Source organism: Cupressus sempervirens, chromosome 5, assembly GCF_028749045.1.
Source record: "Cupressus sempervirens isolate cs-2001-9-10 chromosome 5, ASM2874904v1, whole genome shotgun sequence".
Taxonomy (NCBI): Eukaryota; Viridiplantae; Streptophyta; class Pinopsida; order Cupressales; family Cupressaceae; genus Cupressus; species Cupressus sempervirens.
This window is the reverse complement of record NC_143122.1, coordinates 570790136-570810419: the sequence shown is the minus strand read 5'-3', so window position 1 is coordinate 570810419 and position 20284 is coordinate 570790136. Positions and strand designations below refer to the sequence as shown.

The window sequence follows — 20284 nt, the reverse complement described above, 5'->3', positions numbered from 1 at the left end:
CGGGTATGGGACGTCCTCTAGCCGTCCCCAAAAAGTGAAAAAATGCAGGGGACGTTTCGAAAACTTGGGGATACCAGAGGGAAAAAAGGGGGACGGCCAGCCGTACCCGATACGGAAAGGGGATGTTTGGACGTCCCCTTTCCGTACCGGGCACCGCTGGCCATCCCCCTTTTTTGTTTGCATAAAATTAAAAAAATTTAACATAATTTTTTTTTTTAAAGCCTCCAACTTGGTCGGCCAAGTTGGCCCCACCCCTCCAAATGCTCTAAAAGGCAGTAGAGGCAGAATAGGAGCAGCAGGCTGCTTCATTTTTCTGTGTTTTGTATTTTATGTTGAACATGAACATGATTATGATACAGTGATACTTATTACTTTATGGCAGCCCTCTACCCTTTGGGCCTATAGCTTTGGGCATATTTTGATTTTGATTTTCAGATTTGTCATGTTTATCATTATGACATTATGATATTGACAATTGACAATTGTTAATGTTCATTGTTCAGTGTTTACTGATATTGATATGCATTTTGACAATTGGGTACTAAAATCGGATATTATTTCCTAGATGGCATTCAAACGTTGTATGTTATGGTTCTATAATGTTTAAATGACATGTATATTTGCAAATTTCAATATATATTTCAAAATTTTCCTATATATATATATATATATATAGCCGTCCCCGTACTGGAAACTCGGGGGAATATGGCTATTTTGTCTTTTAGTCACTTAAGTCATTTTGTCATAAAGTGACTTTATAACTTTATAATAACATCAAAATATCTAAATAAATCACTTAAGTCACTTGAACTTTAATATCTCTTGAAATACTTGTTTGATTGTCATGCTGTCTGAAATAGGAATCTCTCCTCATAATTCCCCATGTTACCAAATACACTTTCTAAAAATAGAAAGGGTCCATCTCTATTACTCCTAACTTACTATACATAGTAAGTATGGCAAATTGATTCCAAAAGATATTGAACGAAGGTCAAATCCATAAATCCCTGAACGGTGGAGACGAATCAATCCTCAGAAAACCCTCTAACCATCCTTATTAGCCTACGAGGATCCAATATTAGGTTAATCCCTGAAATTCTGATGCTGGAAACAAATGGGGACATTACAGTCTACCTATTCTACTACCTAAACCTGCCAACAAGAAGCAAAAAGAGGGGGTCCCCATTTGCAGTGGAGCGATGGTATGAAAACCTCACAACATAAACTTATCCTTTATCACAAATATGGTTATAATACTTGATTTATCATTGTATCTGCCCATAATTTGAGTCAAGATGCATGGTATGCTTGTTTCTATATCAGCTTCTTATCTTCTCATGTGGGTAGTAATGGGGAAATGATTCTTATGTTAATTTTCTTCCATTTGGTTAGGAACAATGATGCTTCTCTGGGTTTTCAGTTAAACAATATGGTAAAGCAAGTCCTGATTGAAAAGATCTTTTAATTTTAATTTTATTTTCTTCTTGTGTATTCTTAAATTATTTCGGTTTTAAGGACTGACTTTTTTGTAATTTTTTATTATATGCTGAAAAAAAGAGGAAATATGATATTTTCAAGATAAATGTTTAGAGATTAGTGCATGTCCAAGAGGTTTAGCTTAATTGATTCAACTATCAAGTTTCTATTATAGAGGCCCATGTTTGATTTATGATAGGGACATCTAAAATGGAATTTCAAGTTACTCTTGGTCTTCCATGTTCGACTTCTAATGTGTAGGTGGTTTCTAAAGTGAAGGGGATTTATATGTGGGGAATCTTAGTTTTCCATTGGCAATTTCTAATTTATTTGCTCGCAAGGAGTGTTGGTCTTTTGAAGATGCTTGTATGAGCAAGGTATTTGTAATCAATAACCAATTAAAAAAAGAAAAGAAAAGATTAGTACCTACATTGATGTAGATCAAATTGGAAAGAAATGTATTCAACTTTGTTCAGAATCTTGTGAGATGTGCATTCATTGTTTGAGACAGTTTTATACTCTTCCTTTTTTGACTACATGTTTTGTTAGGCCACTTGTTAATTGCTGTCTTCCATAAAGAGATTGCATATGTAAATTTCTGCAACCCCTCTTAGCCAATTAGCTTTAAAATGTAACAGCTGGTCCTATCCAGGAACACTGTATCCTGAAATTATGCATTACAATACAATACTTGATGTACTTGACATAGATGTAGAGAAAGAGAGGTCTTCTATATTTTAGTGGCCATAAAATATTTTGCCTTCTAAAGGACAGGTTTATGAATATTAATTGTATCTCTAATATGCAAATTTGGAGGCCTGTTTGTCTTTTATCACAATTTCCCGTTTCTTATGATATTAAAACACTTCGTAAGTTAGTAAGCTATTTTATCTTCATTTTGCAATGGCTTCGAGTGTTAATATTTAAGTGAATGATATTTATCCAGTGTCTATATTTGAACTCTCTATTATCTATCTTGGCAGTTGATGGGAAGTATGCATTCAGTTAATGCTCTGTTTCTCCTCATAGATGCCACTCTCAACAGTATGGTATGTATACATTCAGGTGCTAGAAGAATAAAGAACGGATTCAAATTGTTAGCTAGATTTTTATACTCAAAATAGCAACTACTCATAACATCTTATTGAGTGCAATTGATTTTGATGACAGAGCTTCCCTTGGTTTCGAGGTGCATATTTTGTACTATGGACTGCACTTTATGTTGTTGTCCAATGGATTCTCCATGCTTGTGGTATGACAGGGTAAGTTACGCGAAAAAACTGTGAGACTTCATTGTCATTTTCTAACCAATGGAATTTGTGATTCATATTTCTCACATGATCATTTAGTATTATTAGAAGCAAAAATAAAAGAAAGATTTTTTATTAATGTCCAGAACTGACCAAAATATGTCAAGGGGACGGACAGATGCAATTAGAGACAGTAGCAAGATGAACCCTGAAAGGGGCTTCAAAGAAACTACAAACTAAAATATAACAAAAAAACAAAACATAATTTTTAAGTCATTTTGACAAACCAAAAAAAGGGGGTCAATCAAGAGCCGTGAAACACAAGTCCTGTCTGAAAGGGAAGAACATGTGCAACAAAAGTTGTCTAAAGTAATTCAAACTTCAAATATCTAGAAGAAAAGGTTCGTCACAAAAGTAAGTGAAGTTAAGGACATCAAAATGCCAAGTTGGGTGTATTGGGTCTAATATGTATTAGTAGAAGAGTCACCCTCACTAATAATTGGGAAGGTGCGGATAAAAGAATTGAAGGTGCTCAAATAATGTCAGCCTGAACTCTTTAACTTTTATGGCCAAAGACTCTCCACCTCCTCAGATACAATTGAAGGTAGGAAAGAAAGTGCTGATGTACATTTGGGTAAGAGATTGATATCAGGAGTCGTACACAATGGGAGCATGGTGCCCTGTGATCTGGGTACTGGAAGGAAATAGAAAGTGAGCCGTTGGTGTTTTTGTACAAGCAATGTTATCACGTTTGGGAGAAAATTATATCTTCTTGCATAATAGAATTTCGTTGGGGTTTCCATCTTTCAGTAAGATCCATATCTGCAAGTTCAACTTGGCTAATCCAGTTTTGAAGGTAGGCTTCTGATCCTAAATGATAACCAGAAAACAAGGAAAGAAATAAAAAGAGCCAGAAAATGTTTTCTCAAAGATAGGTAAAACTTGTTCTCCTGTTTTGAGTGACCTAGAAGTGGCAATTCTGATTAGTATATTCTAAGAAAGGATGGCAATGAAAAGCTCCACAAAGGCTCCATCAGTTGTAGGTTTGATTGAAGCCAGTTATTTGCATAGCTGTTACAGGATACTGATCTTAGTAAGCCATTTACATGTCTTTTATCAGGATGGCAAGGTTTGGCTTGCTATTCTTGGAAACAGACTAAGATTCAGATCCATTTGGATGTCCCATGGAGGAAAAATATGGGACTGAAGCAAATCATAGGAATTCTAGTCGTCTGGGTTCAAACTTCATCAAATTGTTGAAAATAATTCAAGATTTTCTTGTGTCATGCTCTTTCTCCTCCCTCTGGTTCCTTTCCTTGTACCTTCGTATTTGTTGCCAATTCTGTTTTCTGTCATTGTCTTCCTGAAGATTTTTATAGGGTTATCGGGTTATGTGCAAGTAGCTCAGGGAGCCCTAGAGAAAGATGCTCAACTTCCTTGTTCACTCTTAGCCGCTCTCAGAGTCCCCTTAGTGGAGAGCCTCCCTTTGAATGTATGAGTTTACATATACCTCCCACAGATATACGAGATCTTATGTCACTTGTCCTCTACTAAGTGTTCTTTGGATTCATAGACTTTTGATTGTTCATAGGGTCAGCCCATTACATTGGCATACTTTCCGCTGCCATTCTTCTCTGCAGTTTAGGCTTCATACAACAACAATGCCAAAAATTTTGCTTGCCAAAATATTTTCTCGTGAATGGGGACTGTTATATTACTCAAACAGTAACAAAATTATACCATACAACAGTGCAAAGTAATAAACACAGACAACATAATATGGCCAAAATATGTATCATTTATTCCAGAATGTAATGTGTAGAATCAATCAATGCTATCTTCCAAGACAACAATGAAGTACAACTATACTACATACTATATAGTATCTGGCAGCTGGTTAAGACTACCAACTACTACAAGGAAGAAAATGCCACTACAATGCTAACCAACCATTAATTAACACAATTATTTATAATCACGACAAGATTTCCAACTACACTTGTTAAAAATGGCTCAAAAAATCAGGGTCTTAAAAAAGTGTCCCACCGTCCCCGTTTCAGAAACTTGGGGTAATATAGATTAAATTTTGCCATATTCTACGAGTTGTCAAATGAAGTGACTATACATTGACATATTTTGCTTTCTCATGAAAAATGAGATTCTTTACCAACTTGATATTTCCTAGTGTAGAAAAGAATTATGGGCTTAATTTGGTGAACTAATAAATCATCCAACATTCTTTTAAGCCAAACCACTTTTCATTCCTCTTTTACTAATAAATATTTCGCTTCTATGGAGGAAAGTGAAGATTTGTCTTCTTGGTAATCCAAGAAATCGCTTCTTTTCCAAGACTAAACACGTAACATCATTTAGATTTCATCCATTTATTGCCATATCTGAAAATAAACATCCGCATAGTGGAATATGTATAGTTGGACCTTATTGAATGCTTACGTCTAATATTCTCTTGATATATCTTAGAACCCTATTTGTTGCTGTCCAATTTTCTACTTTTGGACTTGGCATAAGTCCAGAGATAGTTGACTATATAGTGCAAGTTAGGCCTAATGACTAGAAGATATCTTCTAGCAAACTAATCATATATATTTATTTGTTTACTATAGTTGAATCATCTTCGACTGAAAGTTTTAGTCATCTTTCCACAACCCCATGTGAGATTTTGCAACTTACCATCTTGAATGTGTCTAGAAAACTCTTTGCATAATACTGGATTTGTGAATAAAAAATATGCTGTGTCATTTGTCAAACCTCTGCATCTGATTAGACGTAATTTTCTTATCCCAAAAGTTGGACATAAATCTGTTTTTACCTTTGCAATTGCACTAGACATGTTATTTGTAGCCTGCCAAAGTCTCTATAGATGAGGTCGCATCTGCATCTGATGCTAGTGGGATGGTCACTCGAATTGATTGTAGCTCAAATAAAACTGAACCAAATGTATACCTTGATTTCAATTGTGAATTTTCATTGTGTAATGACATTTTGAGACTTCTAAGAATAATAAATGTGTAAGTGAAGTGCACCCTTGGTATATGTCACTCCGAAGCCACTTTCATGGGTTGAACCGTTGAGGAATAATGTATTTACTGCCTTGTTGGTTCATTTATGAATGTCTATTTAAGTGGAATCTTAGTAGTCCCTGCCTTGCATAAGGCAGGGTACTAATGTTTTCGCTGGTGGCCATCATTAATTTTTTACAATTCAAACTAAAAATTTCTAAAGTTCAAAAACTCATTATTTTTAAAATAATTTTAAATGAAGATTACTCATTTTCTAATTGGTCGATGCCAATTATCCCAGGGGCAAAAATATTTTTTTACTCTGAAAATTAGGAAAATAATAATCTGGAAACTTCTTTGTAATACATCTGTTCCTTCCTGCCCAGCGGCCAGGTACTCAATGTATTATTGGGTCGACAAAAAGTGATAAATCAATCGTGCACAATAAATATATAACAGGTGGCTGCTCAAAAGATAAGAAAGGGTATATTATTTCTCCAATAAGCATGCATTTCATTTTCCAAGATACACATTTGAAACAAACAAACGTTAATAGTGAATATGTTATTTTGGTCTCATGATATTATAGCGGTCATTGTCTGTGGTCTTTGTCTAATTGTCTTTTTATTATATTCAATCTTGCTGTATAATTCTTTATTGCATTATCATTTTTAATAATTCTATCTTAAGTGATTTATAGCAATGATAAATTTTGAATTTATATTTTTTCTATTATTCTATTAATTATATAATTTATTTTCTTATTAAAAAAATAAACCTATTTTTAAATAAACTATTTTATAAATATATTATTTAGAATTTTATATATAAATAGATATATTGATAAGGACTAATAAAATATGTTAAAATATTTTAAAGGTTTTATAAAAATTATCTTAAACTTATGTTCACCTCTAATAACTATAGATTTCTAAGAGCAATTACTTTATATTTTGGTACTTTTAATTGAATTTTAATTTTAATTTTTTTTACAAATATACCATGAGTAGACTAAGTTTAATCAAATGAAGTATAAAGTTGCCTTATTAGAGTACATGACAACTAGGCTAGCCTAAGAAATTTAAATGATGCATATATCAACCTATATCCAACGTCAAGTACCACCATTCTTATCAAACTAAATTTTAGAACATGATTCACAATAGAACAACCTAACAAAAAATATAATTATAGTTACAAATTTATATAGAATTTTATACTTTTGATATATAAAAAATAAGATTATCTTTTACATTATTTTTTTAATCTTACAAGTACCCTTCCATAAGGCAGGGACTGAAGCTCACTCAGAGCTCTTGTTTAAATGATATCTTTTTTCTTACTTATACATTGGAAAATTATTTGGAACATTTGCCAAAGGTATCCAACACTCAAGAAAATAACAAAGCACTTATTAATTTGGGAGAGTATGATGTTTACATATTATCACTGGTTATCTTGGTTTTGTGATTAGTGACATCAATAAGTTTTGGTCCAATAAAGATAGAAGTCATACTAAACTGGTCAGGAGCCATCAATTTCAGAAAATTAGGACTTGAGAAATGCCCCTCAATATCCGTTGACATTGATTTTGTGTTTCTACATCACTAAGGAACAGTCCTTGCCTTGCAATCCATCAGTATTTGTTTTGTTTGGGATGACTATGAGAAGCTTTTGATAAATCAAAGAGGAAGATTGTAGTGCTTCAATATTGATATTACCTTTTGCACAACATGCATTCACAGTTGAATAAATGCACAAGCTATGAAATAGAAGATGTGACTGTGTGAGAAAGACGCTTATCACTACAAGTAATCAGCATACCATCTTAATATAAAGAATTGTATGTATACGTTAGAGCTTTTAAAGAATGAAGCACTATTTGTTGGTTAGACAAAATATGCTGTAAACAATCACAACCATTGCAATACATGCAAACTCTAAGCAAGTTGCAATAGGCTAATACAAGTGGGATGGGTCTTGTGTTTCACTTTAAATTACTGACTAGAAAAAGTGCACAACAAATAAAATTGCTGGGTAAAGAAATCATGAGGAACCACCAAATTTTTCCATACATGCAAACTTAGAGCATGTTTAACAAACTCAACACTCAAATCGAATGAGTTCATTGGTTAAATATGCCAGTTAAATTCAAGAAGTGGACACAAAATAAGATTGTTGATACATCATCAAGATTGGTGTAGGTGAAGATAGCTGCAACAAGTACTGTAATGCAATTTTAGCTATTTAGCCAAAGGAATATAAGCAACAGTAGGTAGAGGATACAAAGTTCAAGCAGGTGTTCTCTGCACCAGAAAAAGATGCAACTTCTTTATAATAATATAATTGGTCTTATGAGAGGCCTACACATTAAGGGTAGCTGGACTCTTCAGATTCAGAAACTAATAATGTGTTGTGTATCGAATAAAGATGGAAGTATAGGTAGCAAGACTAATTCTAGAATATGCGGTGTACACATTCTGCAGAATTGACAAACCATTTAATTTAATGTCTGGATTCATCACATGGTGGACATTGGGAATAGATCCTAAGTTTTTCCAATAGAATACATAATAATCCGTTTGTTGGTTTGTAATTTATGTGCTCCCTTATCTGAAGCCTGTTTTGTCTTCTAGTGTTACAGGTGCAAGCAAGATGAATTATGGGTTTTATGAGTAATCCAGAACTTTGTTTTGAATGAACTATCCAAAAAGTGAAGCTAAAACCATTGCTTCTTGAGGATGATGAAGGATGTGTAAACTTACATGTCTGGTTTGAAGGCTTCAAGCCGAATAGGGGAAATTGAATTGTGCTTGGAACTAACTATACATCCTTCTGGTCTTCACCTACTAATACTTGGAAGAGAAAATAAAGCCCTGATAAAGCCTCCTTAGAGTCACACATGTGGATTGACTCCATTAGTGCATCCAGTTGTCTTAAGTTCCTAAAGAAAACCAATTATACCATGCTATCTACTATAGTTACCAGGAGACAAAATAGGTGATGGGGGTACTTGGAGACACCATTCTTGTAATTATGTAATAAATTTCTAGAAAATATCATGACATAGAACTTTGAAAGCAAGAATAGTAAATCAGTCGCACAAGAACACTAAACAGTAAAGACAATTTCTCTTTAGACCTTTACAATGACAAGAAATGAGCCTTACAACTGTTATGTCCCTGTAAGAAGTCTATATTGTTAGTAGATCTAATCACTATAACTTTGCATGGATTTTCGTATCATCCAAAATATCGGCATGAAACATTAGGTGGGCTTATCTTTTTTATTTGTCTTCCTTTTGTTGGTTCCCAAAACCACAGATTGGAAATCCAAGAGCCTGCCACTTCTCCGATAGGACTCTTCAATAAGTTCTGGCCAATGAACGGGAATACTTCTCAATTCCCCTGCACTTTAGGCTCCGCTATACCCAAGTAGGTAAACCCTCACCTCAAACGCTGACTGTCTGGTTCGAGGCTTTTTTATAGCGAATTTAAACTTTGGAGTTCTCCAGCTGGCAAGGTCCTCGAACTCGATCAAAATGAAATTGGATGCTGAATACTTGATAATTGAATGTTTTGTATAAATTTTAAATAAGTGATTTGATGTTTGCAGGAAGGAAATTATAGGTCTTCTGACTTCAATATAAAGACCACTGCCTTTGCTCGTCTGGGTGATAGAGTCAACTTCGGTGAATTTTTACATACAACTTCATAATGTTCAATGCCCTTGTATTGCCAATAATTTTGATAATCCAGATGCGACAGACCAATTATAATGCAATCTTTAAATTAGTCCAGATTGAATTTTAACTCCACTGAGACAAACTGGACACAGCTGCGGAAACAATTAAATATTTCACAAGACCTATGATGATCAAATTTAAAATGCTAATTGACCATGTCCACTTATCTGATAACAAAATCATATACAGAATTTTAAAATATAATTATGAAGGATGATTCGCCTGCAGTTTTAAATCTCCACGCCATTCAAGAATAAACAAAAACATTTTATTTTATTTTAAAATAAAATAATAGACTTTATATTACAAAATCATAATGAGCCCTTATCCCTCCATACAATTTAAAAATATAAAATACTCCTTCTGAGAGAATATAAAAATGTTCGGATATCCCTACTACCATGTCTTTTTGTTTCATAAAACTCCTATTTATATCTTCATACTTAAAAAGAATATGACTTTTCAATTTCAAAAGTCATTTCTTTATAAATAAGTTGCACCTTTTCTATAATTATTATTAATGTTTTAATATAACTATCGGGTTTACACTTAGTTTCATTATACTAAATCTCTTCGACTGTCTTCTCTTTACTTTAATGACTTATCAAATAAAAAGAATCGAATCCATCAAAATAATAATCGCTCCTCCTTTGAATTAATCACGCCTCTTCAAGAATAAATTTTGGTGCCTTCAATAGTTTGAATGATTGTAACATTTTAATTCTTTCCTTCAAAAATAATCCCGTGAATTTAAGTCACAGAATCGGCTTCTATTATTCTTTCATCGCATAAACCTCCATTACTTTGTGTTATATGGCTTTGATTATTTTCGTTATCTTCCGCACTCCTGAGCCTTTTATTTATTAATATGAAATATAATCTTGTTTCGAATATAAGGATGATGTTTGAAGGTGCGCAATGGAATTTCTGTACTGCCGCTTTCACAAGTTTGGAGCCATTTTAGGTTCTGGGCATTTTTTAAGGCAACTTTTTTATACGAACTGGAGATTGCGTTTGACATGGAGAGTGTAAACGTAAGGCCAGTCCTTAACAATTCTCAAACATCCGCATAGACATGTTTTTGTTTTTATATTGGTCACCGTTTTGGTCTGGACTGATATATTATGTGTTTGTTCGATGCAGATCTTAGGTCAATGCTTGATTAATTCTAATTGCCCCTCAAATACAGAGTGCCGTGACTTCGGGTGATATCCAAAAGTCTATGAAGAATCCAATACAGAGTGCTGGTATAAGCCTCCCAGATTCAACAGGCATATCTTTTTCAAACTTTGAGTATTTGCTCAGGAAACTGGTTCTCATTGTATGCCTGTAGAAATATATTATGACTTCAATTAGATTGTGACTGAGATTGTAGGTATTCACACCGACCTGGACTACTTTTGCATTCGAACATTTGTGACATCGTTGTGACAATTGTCCATTGTGCCTTCCTTGGATTGAAGAACTGTAGAGTCATATGCTCGAAACAGTTATCCATTTGTTCATTCCACTATGTATTCACACTCCTTAATACCAGATTAGAGGCGTTAGTGCTAGGAGAGTAATAATATCTTTTCTGCCCCTTTTCAATAATTATCACATCTTCCTCATACAATTCCCGTGACATGCAACTATTCCATGACAATGGTATGAACTATTCATCTGTTCGGATGATGCTTTTTGGACTAGGACTTTATTAGTGCAGACCATTAGCTCAAGTGTTGTAAATGCCAATTTGGCTCTTGATGTGTGAGAACAATACAACTATCCTCAGTTTTCTAGAGGATTTGGGCCCAAATAAAACATGAGCTCTAAAACTTTACCAATTCCTCTCTTAAATGATGAAATGACACAAAAAGAAGGTTCATAGCAACACAAGAGGGCCTCCTTCCAAAAATTAATCTCCTGACTGTAGTGAATCAGAAGTTTAACATTTAAAAAGCTGGAAACACAGAAGGCTTGACTGAGAGTAATCATGTTGTGAATAGTAGAACATATTGTATGTGTGTTGTGCTTCATGGACTGTCGCTGGGTGTCTACGTGCTGTCTGAACAAATAGAGGACACTTTCATGTATTAATTAGAATCTATGCTTGAAATTATCACCACATGCTTCTGACATTGAATACACTTCTCTAATGGTTTTTGCATATATAAATGCTGAAACTTATCCATTTTTCCTGAATAATATGATGCTGTCTATATTCTCCTGATCATGACCTTTAGTTGTTTTGAAGCGTATTGGAAGTGGGTAAGATCACAAAGATTTTCCCTTTGTGATGATGCTTGGAGCTCTAGAATTTGCCAAAATTTAGAGTCCCATCAGTGGCTCTTTCTGGGGATGTATGCTCCCTGTGAGCATAGCGAGATCACAGCTATCTCTGGAAGAGCAGAGCGAGCATCCATACATAATGCAGAGTGAAAATTGGGTGGCACCAGACCCTCCAAAAATGAACATAGGTTCTTCCCTCTATCAAATCCTTTATTCTGATCAAGTACCACATTCAACCTGCTGAGTATGATATGCTTTCCGTTCATCATTCGTTTAGGATCAGAATTCACCCTTCCTTCATCAACAAGAGTATTTAAACATAGATAAATTTCTGAATCTTTCAACCCCAACATCTGAACCCTTGCTGAAGCTGATGTATTGTTTTTATGGACAACACTTAATGGATTTGTTTGATCAATGCTATCTTTGGTACCTGTCTTATGTTTAGGCTTTGAGAGATCATCTGATGTACTGCGGCTTCTGTTGAATGGAAAGTCTTTACATACACAATATGCTTTGTTCCCATATTCCGGATATTGCTTATCCTCACAATAAGACATTGGAAATGGTTTATATTCAGAAAATGCTGCCTCTCCCTCATCAGGGACTCCATTAGATATGACACTTTGGAATCTTTTAGAACAATTCTTCAACATATCATCCCCATTATGCATAGATGATTCCACCTCACCATCACATGTTTGATGTACCTTTTCCTCATCAAGAACCTGATTAGATAGAACACTCGAAAAAATTTCAGAACTATCCTCTGATGCATCCTCATTTTGCTTGGCTGATTTCATATCAGTACACAACTCCTGCTCATAGGATGAACTGAACGACACCTCTCCCTTTGAATACACTTAATGAGTTTTGTCAATTGCAAAATCAGACCTGATATCTTCGTTATGATGCTGATGAACTTGATCGCCCAAGAGATCCTCTTCAAATAATGGATTTGAGAACATGGTGAACTTAGGCATATCTCCTTCTACATGCTCCTCAAACAAAGGGTTTACGAACATAGAGCATTCAGGCATGGCCTCAAAAGAGCTTTCACCCAGATCATCAAGTGTTTCATCAAATAGTGTACTAACTTCATCGCTTTGAGAATCATAATCTGCTTGACTAGCAAGGGGGATATCTTCATCAGCAATATACTCTAAAACTTCTTCCTGTTCAAACCTTGTGTACAATTCTATTCCATCTTCATAACATGATTCTTTTGAATGATCACTTCTTTCACCCAATACCTCCTTAGAATGCACTGATTCATCACCTTGCTCACGATGGTGATTTGAGAAAAAATTTGAGCCATTTTTCTCAACATGCTTTTGATATTCCTGATCTAACAAGGCTGAAATCTCTTCCATACTTAGGGAATCCTCTTCCTCATTTTCACATTCATCATCATCTATAGGCATATACGTATCATCACGAGCCGATTCTCCTTCAACATGTTCAAAAATTTCATCTCTACTTGAATCTGAAACTTCACTTGACCCATTTGTTATTTCAGTCCCGCATTCATTATCATCTACAACCAGCTCTTTATCCATAAGCTCAAGAAAGTTAAGAAACTGACGATCATATAAGAGGCCTAATTCCTGCATTCTGTAGAGAAGATCAGATGATGGAGGCTTGTATTCTGAAGGTATTTCTTGATAAGCATTGAACATTCTCATAAAGAATTCTGTTGCAGATTTATCTTCTTGCTTTTTTAAATTCCAAAATGCATCCAAAAGAGATATGTAACTTGAACTTTCATCAATTATTTGGAAGAGAAGCATCAAATCAGGATCTTTTGGTGAGATTCCCAATTCACAAAACTTTTGTATCAATTCCTTGTGTGAAGGCATGATGTTTGAAGGTATTTCCCGAAAAATATCCACCATTCTTATAAATAAGTGTGCCGATGTCTCACCTTCATATCTTTCCAAATTAAAAAATGCATCTAGAGGATGTATGTATTCCTCCTCCATGGTGTAACATAGATCCATCTCCTGATCATAGTAGATATTCTCCATTGTGCATGATCAAATTATTTTCTTATGAGTCCTTTCCCTCAGCAGAGTTACCAACTGAAACTTTATTGAATAGAGTCGCCACCTCTTTCGAGGAATGTATTAATTCTCTACGTTCTCATTTCCAGCAGAGTATACTTCTAAACAAACTGATACAAACTCTGATACTGATCTACGAACCTAGATATCCTAGGTAACTTCGCAATATGTATTGCGAGCAACTCTCCCCAGCAGAGTCGCCAATCTGTTGGTTCCGAAAACCATAGATTGGAAATCCAAGAGCCTGCCACTTCTCCGATAGGACTTCTCAGTCAGTTCTAGCCAACGAACGGGAATACTTCTCAATTCCCTTGCACTTCAGGCTCCGCTACACCCAGGCAGGTAAACCCTCACCTTAAACGCCGACTGTCTGGTTCGAGGCTTTTCTATAGCGAATTTAAACTTTGGAGTTCTCCGGCTGGCAAGGTCCTCGAACTCGATCAAAATGAAATTGGATGCCGAATACTTGATAATTCAATGTTTTGTATAAATTTTAAATAAGTGATTTGATGTTTGCAAGAAGGAAATTATAGATCTTCTGACTTCAATAAAAAGACCAGTGCCTTTGCTCATCCGGGTGATAAGAGTCAACTTCGGTGAATTTTTACATACAACTTCATAATGTTCAATGCGCTTGTACTGCCAATAATTTTGATAATCCAGATGCGACAGACCAATTATAATGCAATCTTTAAATTAGTCTAGATTGAATTTTAACTCCACAGAGACAAACTGGACACAGCTGCGGAAACAATTAAATATTTCACAAGACCTATGATGATCAAATTTAAAATGCTAATTGACCATGTCCACTTATCTGATAACAAAATCATATATAGAATTTTAAAATATAATTATGAAGGATGATTCGTCTGCAGTTTTAAATCTCCACGCCATTCAAGAATAAACAAAAGACATTTTATTTTATTTAAAAATAAAATAATAGACTTTATATTACAAAATCATAATGAGCCCTTATCCCTCCATACAATTTAAAAATATAAAATACTCCTTCTGAGAGAATATAAAAACGTTCGGATATCCCTACTACCATGTCTTTTTGTTTCATAAAACTCCTATTTATATCTTCATACTTAAAAAAAAAAAGAATATGACTTTTCAATTTCAAAAGTCATTTCTTTATAAATAAGTTGCAACTTTTCTATAATTATTATTAATGTTTTAATATAACTATCGGGTTTACACTTAGTTTCATTATACTAAATCTCTTCGACTGTCTTCTCTTTACCTTAATGACTTATCAAATAAAATTATAATCCATCAAAATAATAATCGCTCCTCCTTTGAATTAATCACGCCTCTTCAAGAATTGGTGCCTTCAATAGTTTGAATGATTGTAACATTTTAATTCTTTCCTTCAAAAATAATCCCTTGAATTTAAGTCACAGAATCGGCTTCTATTATCCTTTCATCGCATAAACTTCCATTACTTTGTGTTATACGGCTTTGATTATTTTCGTTATCTTCCGCACTCCTGAGCCTTTTATTTATTAATATGAAATATAATCTTGTTTCGAATATAAGGATGATGTTTGAAGGTGCGCAATGGAATTTCTGTATTGCCGCTTTAACAAGTTTGGAGCCATTTTAGGTTCTGGGCGTTTTTGAAGGCAACTTTTTTATACGAACTGGAGATTGCGTTTGACATGGAGAGTGTAAACGTAAGGCTAGTCCTTAACAATTCTCAAACATCCGCATAGACATGTTTTTGTTTTTATATTGGTCACCGTTTTGGTCTGGACTGATATATTATGTGTTTGTTCGATGCAGATCTTAGGTCAATGCTTGATTACTTCTAATTGCCCCTCAAATACAGAGTGCCGTGACTTCGGGTGATATCCAAAAGTCTATGAAGAATCCAATACAGAGTGCTGGTATAAGCCTCCCAGATTCAACAGGCATATCTTTTTCAAACTTTGAGTATTTGCTCAGGAAACTGGTTCTCATTGTACGCCTGTAGAAATATATTATGACTTCAATTAGATTGTGACTGAGATTGTAGGTATTCACACCGACCTGGACTACTTTTGTATTGGAATATCTGTGACATCGTTGTGACAATTGTCCATTGTGCCTTCCTTGGATTGAAGAACTGTAGAGTCATATGCTCGAAACAATTATCCATTTGTTCATTCCACTATGTATTCACACTCTTTAATACCAGATTAGAGGCGTTAGTGCTAGGAGAGTAATAATATCTTTTCTGCCCCTTTTCAATAATTATCACATCTTCCTCATACAATTCCCGTGACATGCAACTATTCCATGACAATGGTATGAACTATTCATCTGTTCGGATGATGCTTTTTGGACGAGGACTTTATTAGTGTAGACCATAAGCTCAACTGTTGTACATGCCAATTTGGCTCTTTGATGGGTGAGAACAATACAACTATCCTCAGTTTTCTAGAGGATTTGGGCCCAAATAAAACATGAGCTCTAAAACTTTACCAATTCCTCTCTTAAATGATGAAATGACACAAAAAGAAGGTTCATAGCAACACAAGAGGGCCTCCTTCCAAAAATTAATCTCCTGACTGTAGTGAATCAGAAGTTTAACATTTAAGAAGCTGGAAACACAGAAGGCTTGACTGAGAGTAATCATGGTGTGAATAGTAGAACATATTGTATGTGTGTTGTGCTTCATGGACTGTCACTGGGTGTCTACGTGCTGTCTGAACAAATAGAGGACACTTTCATGTATTAATTAGAATCTGTGCTTGAAATTATCATCACATGCTTCTGACATTGAATACACTTCTCTAATGGTTTTTGCACATATAAATGCTGAAACTTATCCATTTTTCCTGAATAATATGATGCTGTCTATATTCTCCTGATCATGACCTTTAGTTGTTTTGAAGCGTATTGGAAGCGGGTAAGATCACAAAGATTTTCCCTTTGTGATGATGCTTGGAGCTCTAGAATTTGCCAAAATTTAGAGTCCCATCACCTTTTTCGCCTTTTAATGCATTTTTCCCTAAGTTTTTTTGGTGGGAGATGCCAATTTCTATTTGAGAGACTTCAGAGGCGGCCAGAGATGACAACCAAAAGAACCATGTGCATACGGTAGTCGAGACAGGTCTGCATATCCTGGACATGGCTGGTTTAGCCATGCTATCTATGAACAAAAATTAGAACAAAACCTATTTAAGGCAACAACTCATCTGAATGAACAGAATTCTTGATTAACTACTTGATATTATTAATTTATCTCATCTTATACCAGAATAGTATTCATGAACACTAGCTCAATCGTTGACCATGTGTAACACTCCCATTTTCAGCAAACTATTAAGCATTTTTAATTTTATCTCAAGTTTTAGCAAATCAGGTTCATGAATAAGTTAATAATGTAAAATCTATCCCATGTTCTTTATAGGTATTATAAACGAATGCTGTAGATATTAATTTTATGTTAGTTCTATTTTTTATTTGAAGTTTTTAACTGTTGTGGAAGTTTGAAGATTGTATTCATTATTGTTACCTTTCCTGATTTAGGCAATTTGTTGAAAGCATATGTTATACTTTTTCATTTCTAACTTTGTAAGTTAAATGTGGTTCCCATGGATGCATTTTTTTGGGTGAATCTAGGTGGCCATATCCATTTCTTGAGCTCTCAACACCTTGGGCTCCATTATGGTATGTTTCACTCCCGTATGTTTGTAACGTCTTTTCAACTTGCATTCAAAATTTATAGATTCAAATTCGTCTTTTACAGATGTAAAATATATTTGCCTGTATCAGAATTAACACCTCGGTTGGAAATAATTCATTGCAGGTACTTTGGCTTGGCTATTGTGTGTATCATATGCTATACAATATTTACCCTGCTAATAAAGGCCAAAGAGAAACTCTTTCCAAAATGGTTTCCATATGCCTATCAACGTTTGCACTAGTGCTTTATTTGAAAGTGCTCCATTAGAAAAATAACATTTAGAACTGTCACTTTCCATGGTTTCACCTCTTCCTTTATAAGGAAGAGATAATGCAGTTACACATGCCATTCATTGAAGTTATTTTATCAAGCTTGTGTGCGTTTAGAGCCAATATGCCTCTCAACGTTTGCACTAGTGCTTTATTTGAAAGTGCCCCACGAGAAAAATAACATTTAGAACTGTCACTTTCCATGGTTTCACCTCTTCCTTTACAAGGAAAAGATATAAGTTACATTTGCCATTCATTGAGGTTATTTCATCAAGCTTGTGTACGTTTAGAGCCAAGCACTTTAGAACTGTCAATTTCCATTTTTTCACTTTCTCCTTAATAAGGAAAAGATATTGTAGTTATATATGTCATTGACTCAGGTTATTTAATTAAGCTTGTGCGCATTTAGAGCCAAGCATTCTGTTAATCATTGTAACAAAATATAAGTTAATTGGATTATTAGAAGATTATTTCGAGTTTGAGGTTCATATCCATTACCTCAATACAATAGGCAGATAGAGAAGGATTTGTGTCTTTTCCTATAAGATATATTGAAGTAATTTGTATATCCTTTGTATGTTCAATTAAATAAGTTGATAAGAAAATTAATTTGGCATCACATACGGTGTTAGTCTTTCATGTATGAGATAATAATTGAGGGAATGTTTTATTAGAATATTATAATGTTTCTTTAATGGTCATTTTAGTTAGTTTTTAGTTTATTAGGTTATTTCTATGTTCATCTTTAGTTTACGATTGTTTCTTTTAGAAGCATGGTCTTTGTGAATCTATATAAATAATTTTCATATCCCCTTTTTAATACAACTACATCATAGATTTACCATAACACGTTTTTGATAGTCATTAGCAGAAACTCTTTCATTCCAACATTTGAATAAAGCTAATAATTATTTAAATAAATGACACTTACAAAAACCATCAGAAATATATCTAACCTTCAAATACTAGAAATTTGGCAATGCAAATTCTCGTTCGAGGCAATACTATATAGAGGAGAATATAATAGTCATGAGATAGAAGTGGAACAAGTTTGTTCCATAATTTTGAAACCGAAAAAAGAAAACTTACAATTTTAAAAATAAAATTCAATTTCGATGATACCTGAAAAGGAAATTTGGGGAAGTAGGTCTGTTTTCATCTATTGTGATATGGAAGGTGATATGAAAACGACAGGCTTGAAGCATCTTGGCTGAATGACAAATAATGATAAATAAGGCTGAATGGTAGACCCCTTCGCAGGTATTGTGATATAGAGGTATGGACGAACTTGAGAATTTTGATCGAATTAGGCAATAAATATTGCTCCAATCGACAGTCTATTGCAGAGGAAAGTCTTTTCTTTACAATGGCAATTTTGCAGGTAGAATGTGGCTTCTGAGATAATCTTGGACCATTTTTGTAAGTATAATGTCTCGAGAGAAAATAATGGGGTTAAAAAATGAGGGGAGCTGAAAGATTACATACCTTTAGATCATCGTCCATAGAAAAGGCTTGTGGCTTTTCCTATTAGTGTTCCCAATACGTGTAAGTTTTACACTGCTATCCGGTTTATGAAGCAACATCTATAGGGTTTGCTAGAGTTGGTAAAAAGTGGTGTTAGGGGTTAATGGGTTGACATCATGGGCTCTCAAAGGAGTCATTAAGCACATCGAGGATTTTTTTTTCTCTAGAATCAAGAGAGTACCTAACGATGGGAGCAAGAGATAACCTTGTTGATTGGCACACGCACGCACGCACGCACGCACGCAACGATGGGAGCAAGAGATAACCTTGTTGATTGGCACACGCACGCACGCACGCGCGCACACACACACACAATCATAATTAAAGTATTATTTAAATATAAGCTCAAATTTTCTAATTAAAATGAATTGTCTAACAAGGGGGTTGACTATTACACTATTACTTACTTACTTACTTACGCACGCACGCCCGACCACCCGCCCTCCAATCCATTCTCATGGGTTTTAATATTTACAAGTTGACACCATCAATATATAAGAAATTAAAAAATCATAATTAAAGTTATATTTAAATATAAGCTCAGTAGAAAATGAATTGTCTAACAAGGGGGTTGATTATTACACAAACACAACTTGAAGGTCATTTGAGAGAACAATACATTCTTGGGGATTTTAATATTTACATGTTGACACCATTAATGACACAAATAACACACTAAAAGTAAAGGTGTTGGTAAATATAAAATACAAAATATAAGCACGTCACACTAGAATAAATGTTAGTAGCCCTTCTTCAGAGTAGGAGGGTAACTCACTCCCCACTTATGTAGAAGAATGTGAGTTTAAAAAAGAACTATTTTTATGTTCGTTGTTAAACAACTATCTAGGTGATGTTGTCCTTAGGATTGTTCAATCCGCTAGGCTTCCATAGTAGTGCAAAATTTGTCATAATTAGAGCACAAAGTGGCAATATCAGCAAAGAGAGAAGAATTCAAATGAGCAACAAGTCAGCTTTCAAGAGACTGAA

At 34.4% G+C, this 20284-nt stretch overlaps 1 protein-coding gene across 9 annotated transcripts in view; it reads left to right on the top strand.

Annotated features, from left to right (window-relative positions):
• Window positions 1-18392, top strand: part of LOC149557214 (uncharacterized) — a 120469-nt gene extending 102077 nt beyond the window's left edge. For 6 of the 9 annotated variants that reach the window (XM_089831929.1, XM_089831934.1, XM_089831930.1 and 3 more), the window contains 4 exons: window positions 2460-2525; window positions 2647-2738; window positions 17441-17488; window positions 17628-18392. In XM_089831929.1, coding sequence (XP_089688055.1) covers window positions 2460-2525; window positions 2647-2738; window positions 17441-17488; window positions 17628-17745 — 324 coding nt within the window. In that variant the 3' untranslated portion in view covers window positions 17746-18392. Of the gene's footprint in view, window positions 1-1750; window positions 1932-2459; window positions 2526-2646; window positions 2739-10455; window positions 10526-10634; window positions 10739-15437; window positions 15508-15616; window positions 15721-17440; window positions 17489-17627 lie in introns of those variants that run through there. The other 3 variants (XM_089831932.1, XM_089831933.1, XM_089831938.1) reach the window with 3 other exon arrangements.
• The last annotated feature ends 1892 nt before the right edge of the window (window positions 18393-20284 follow it).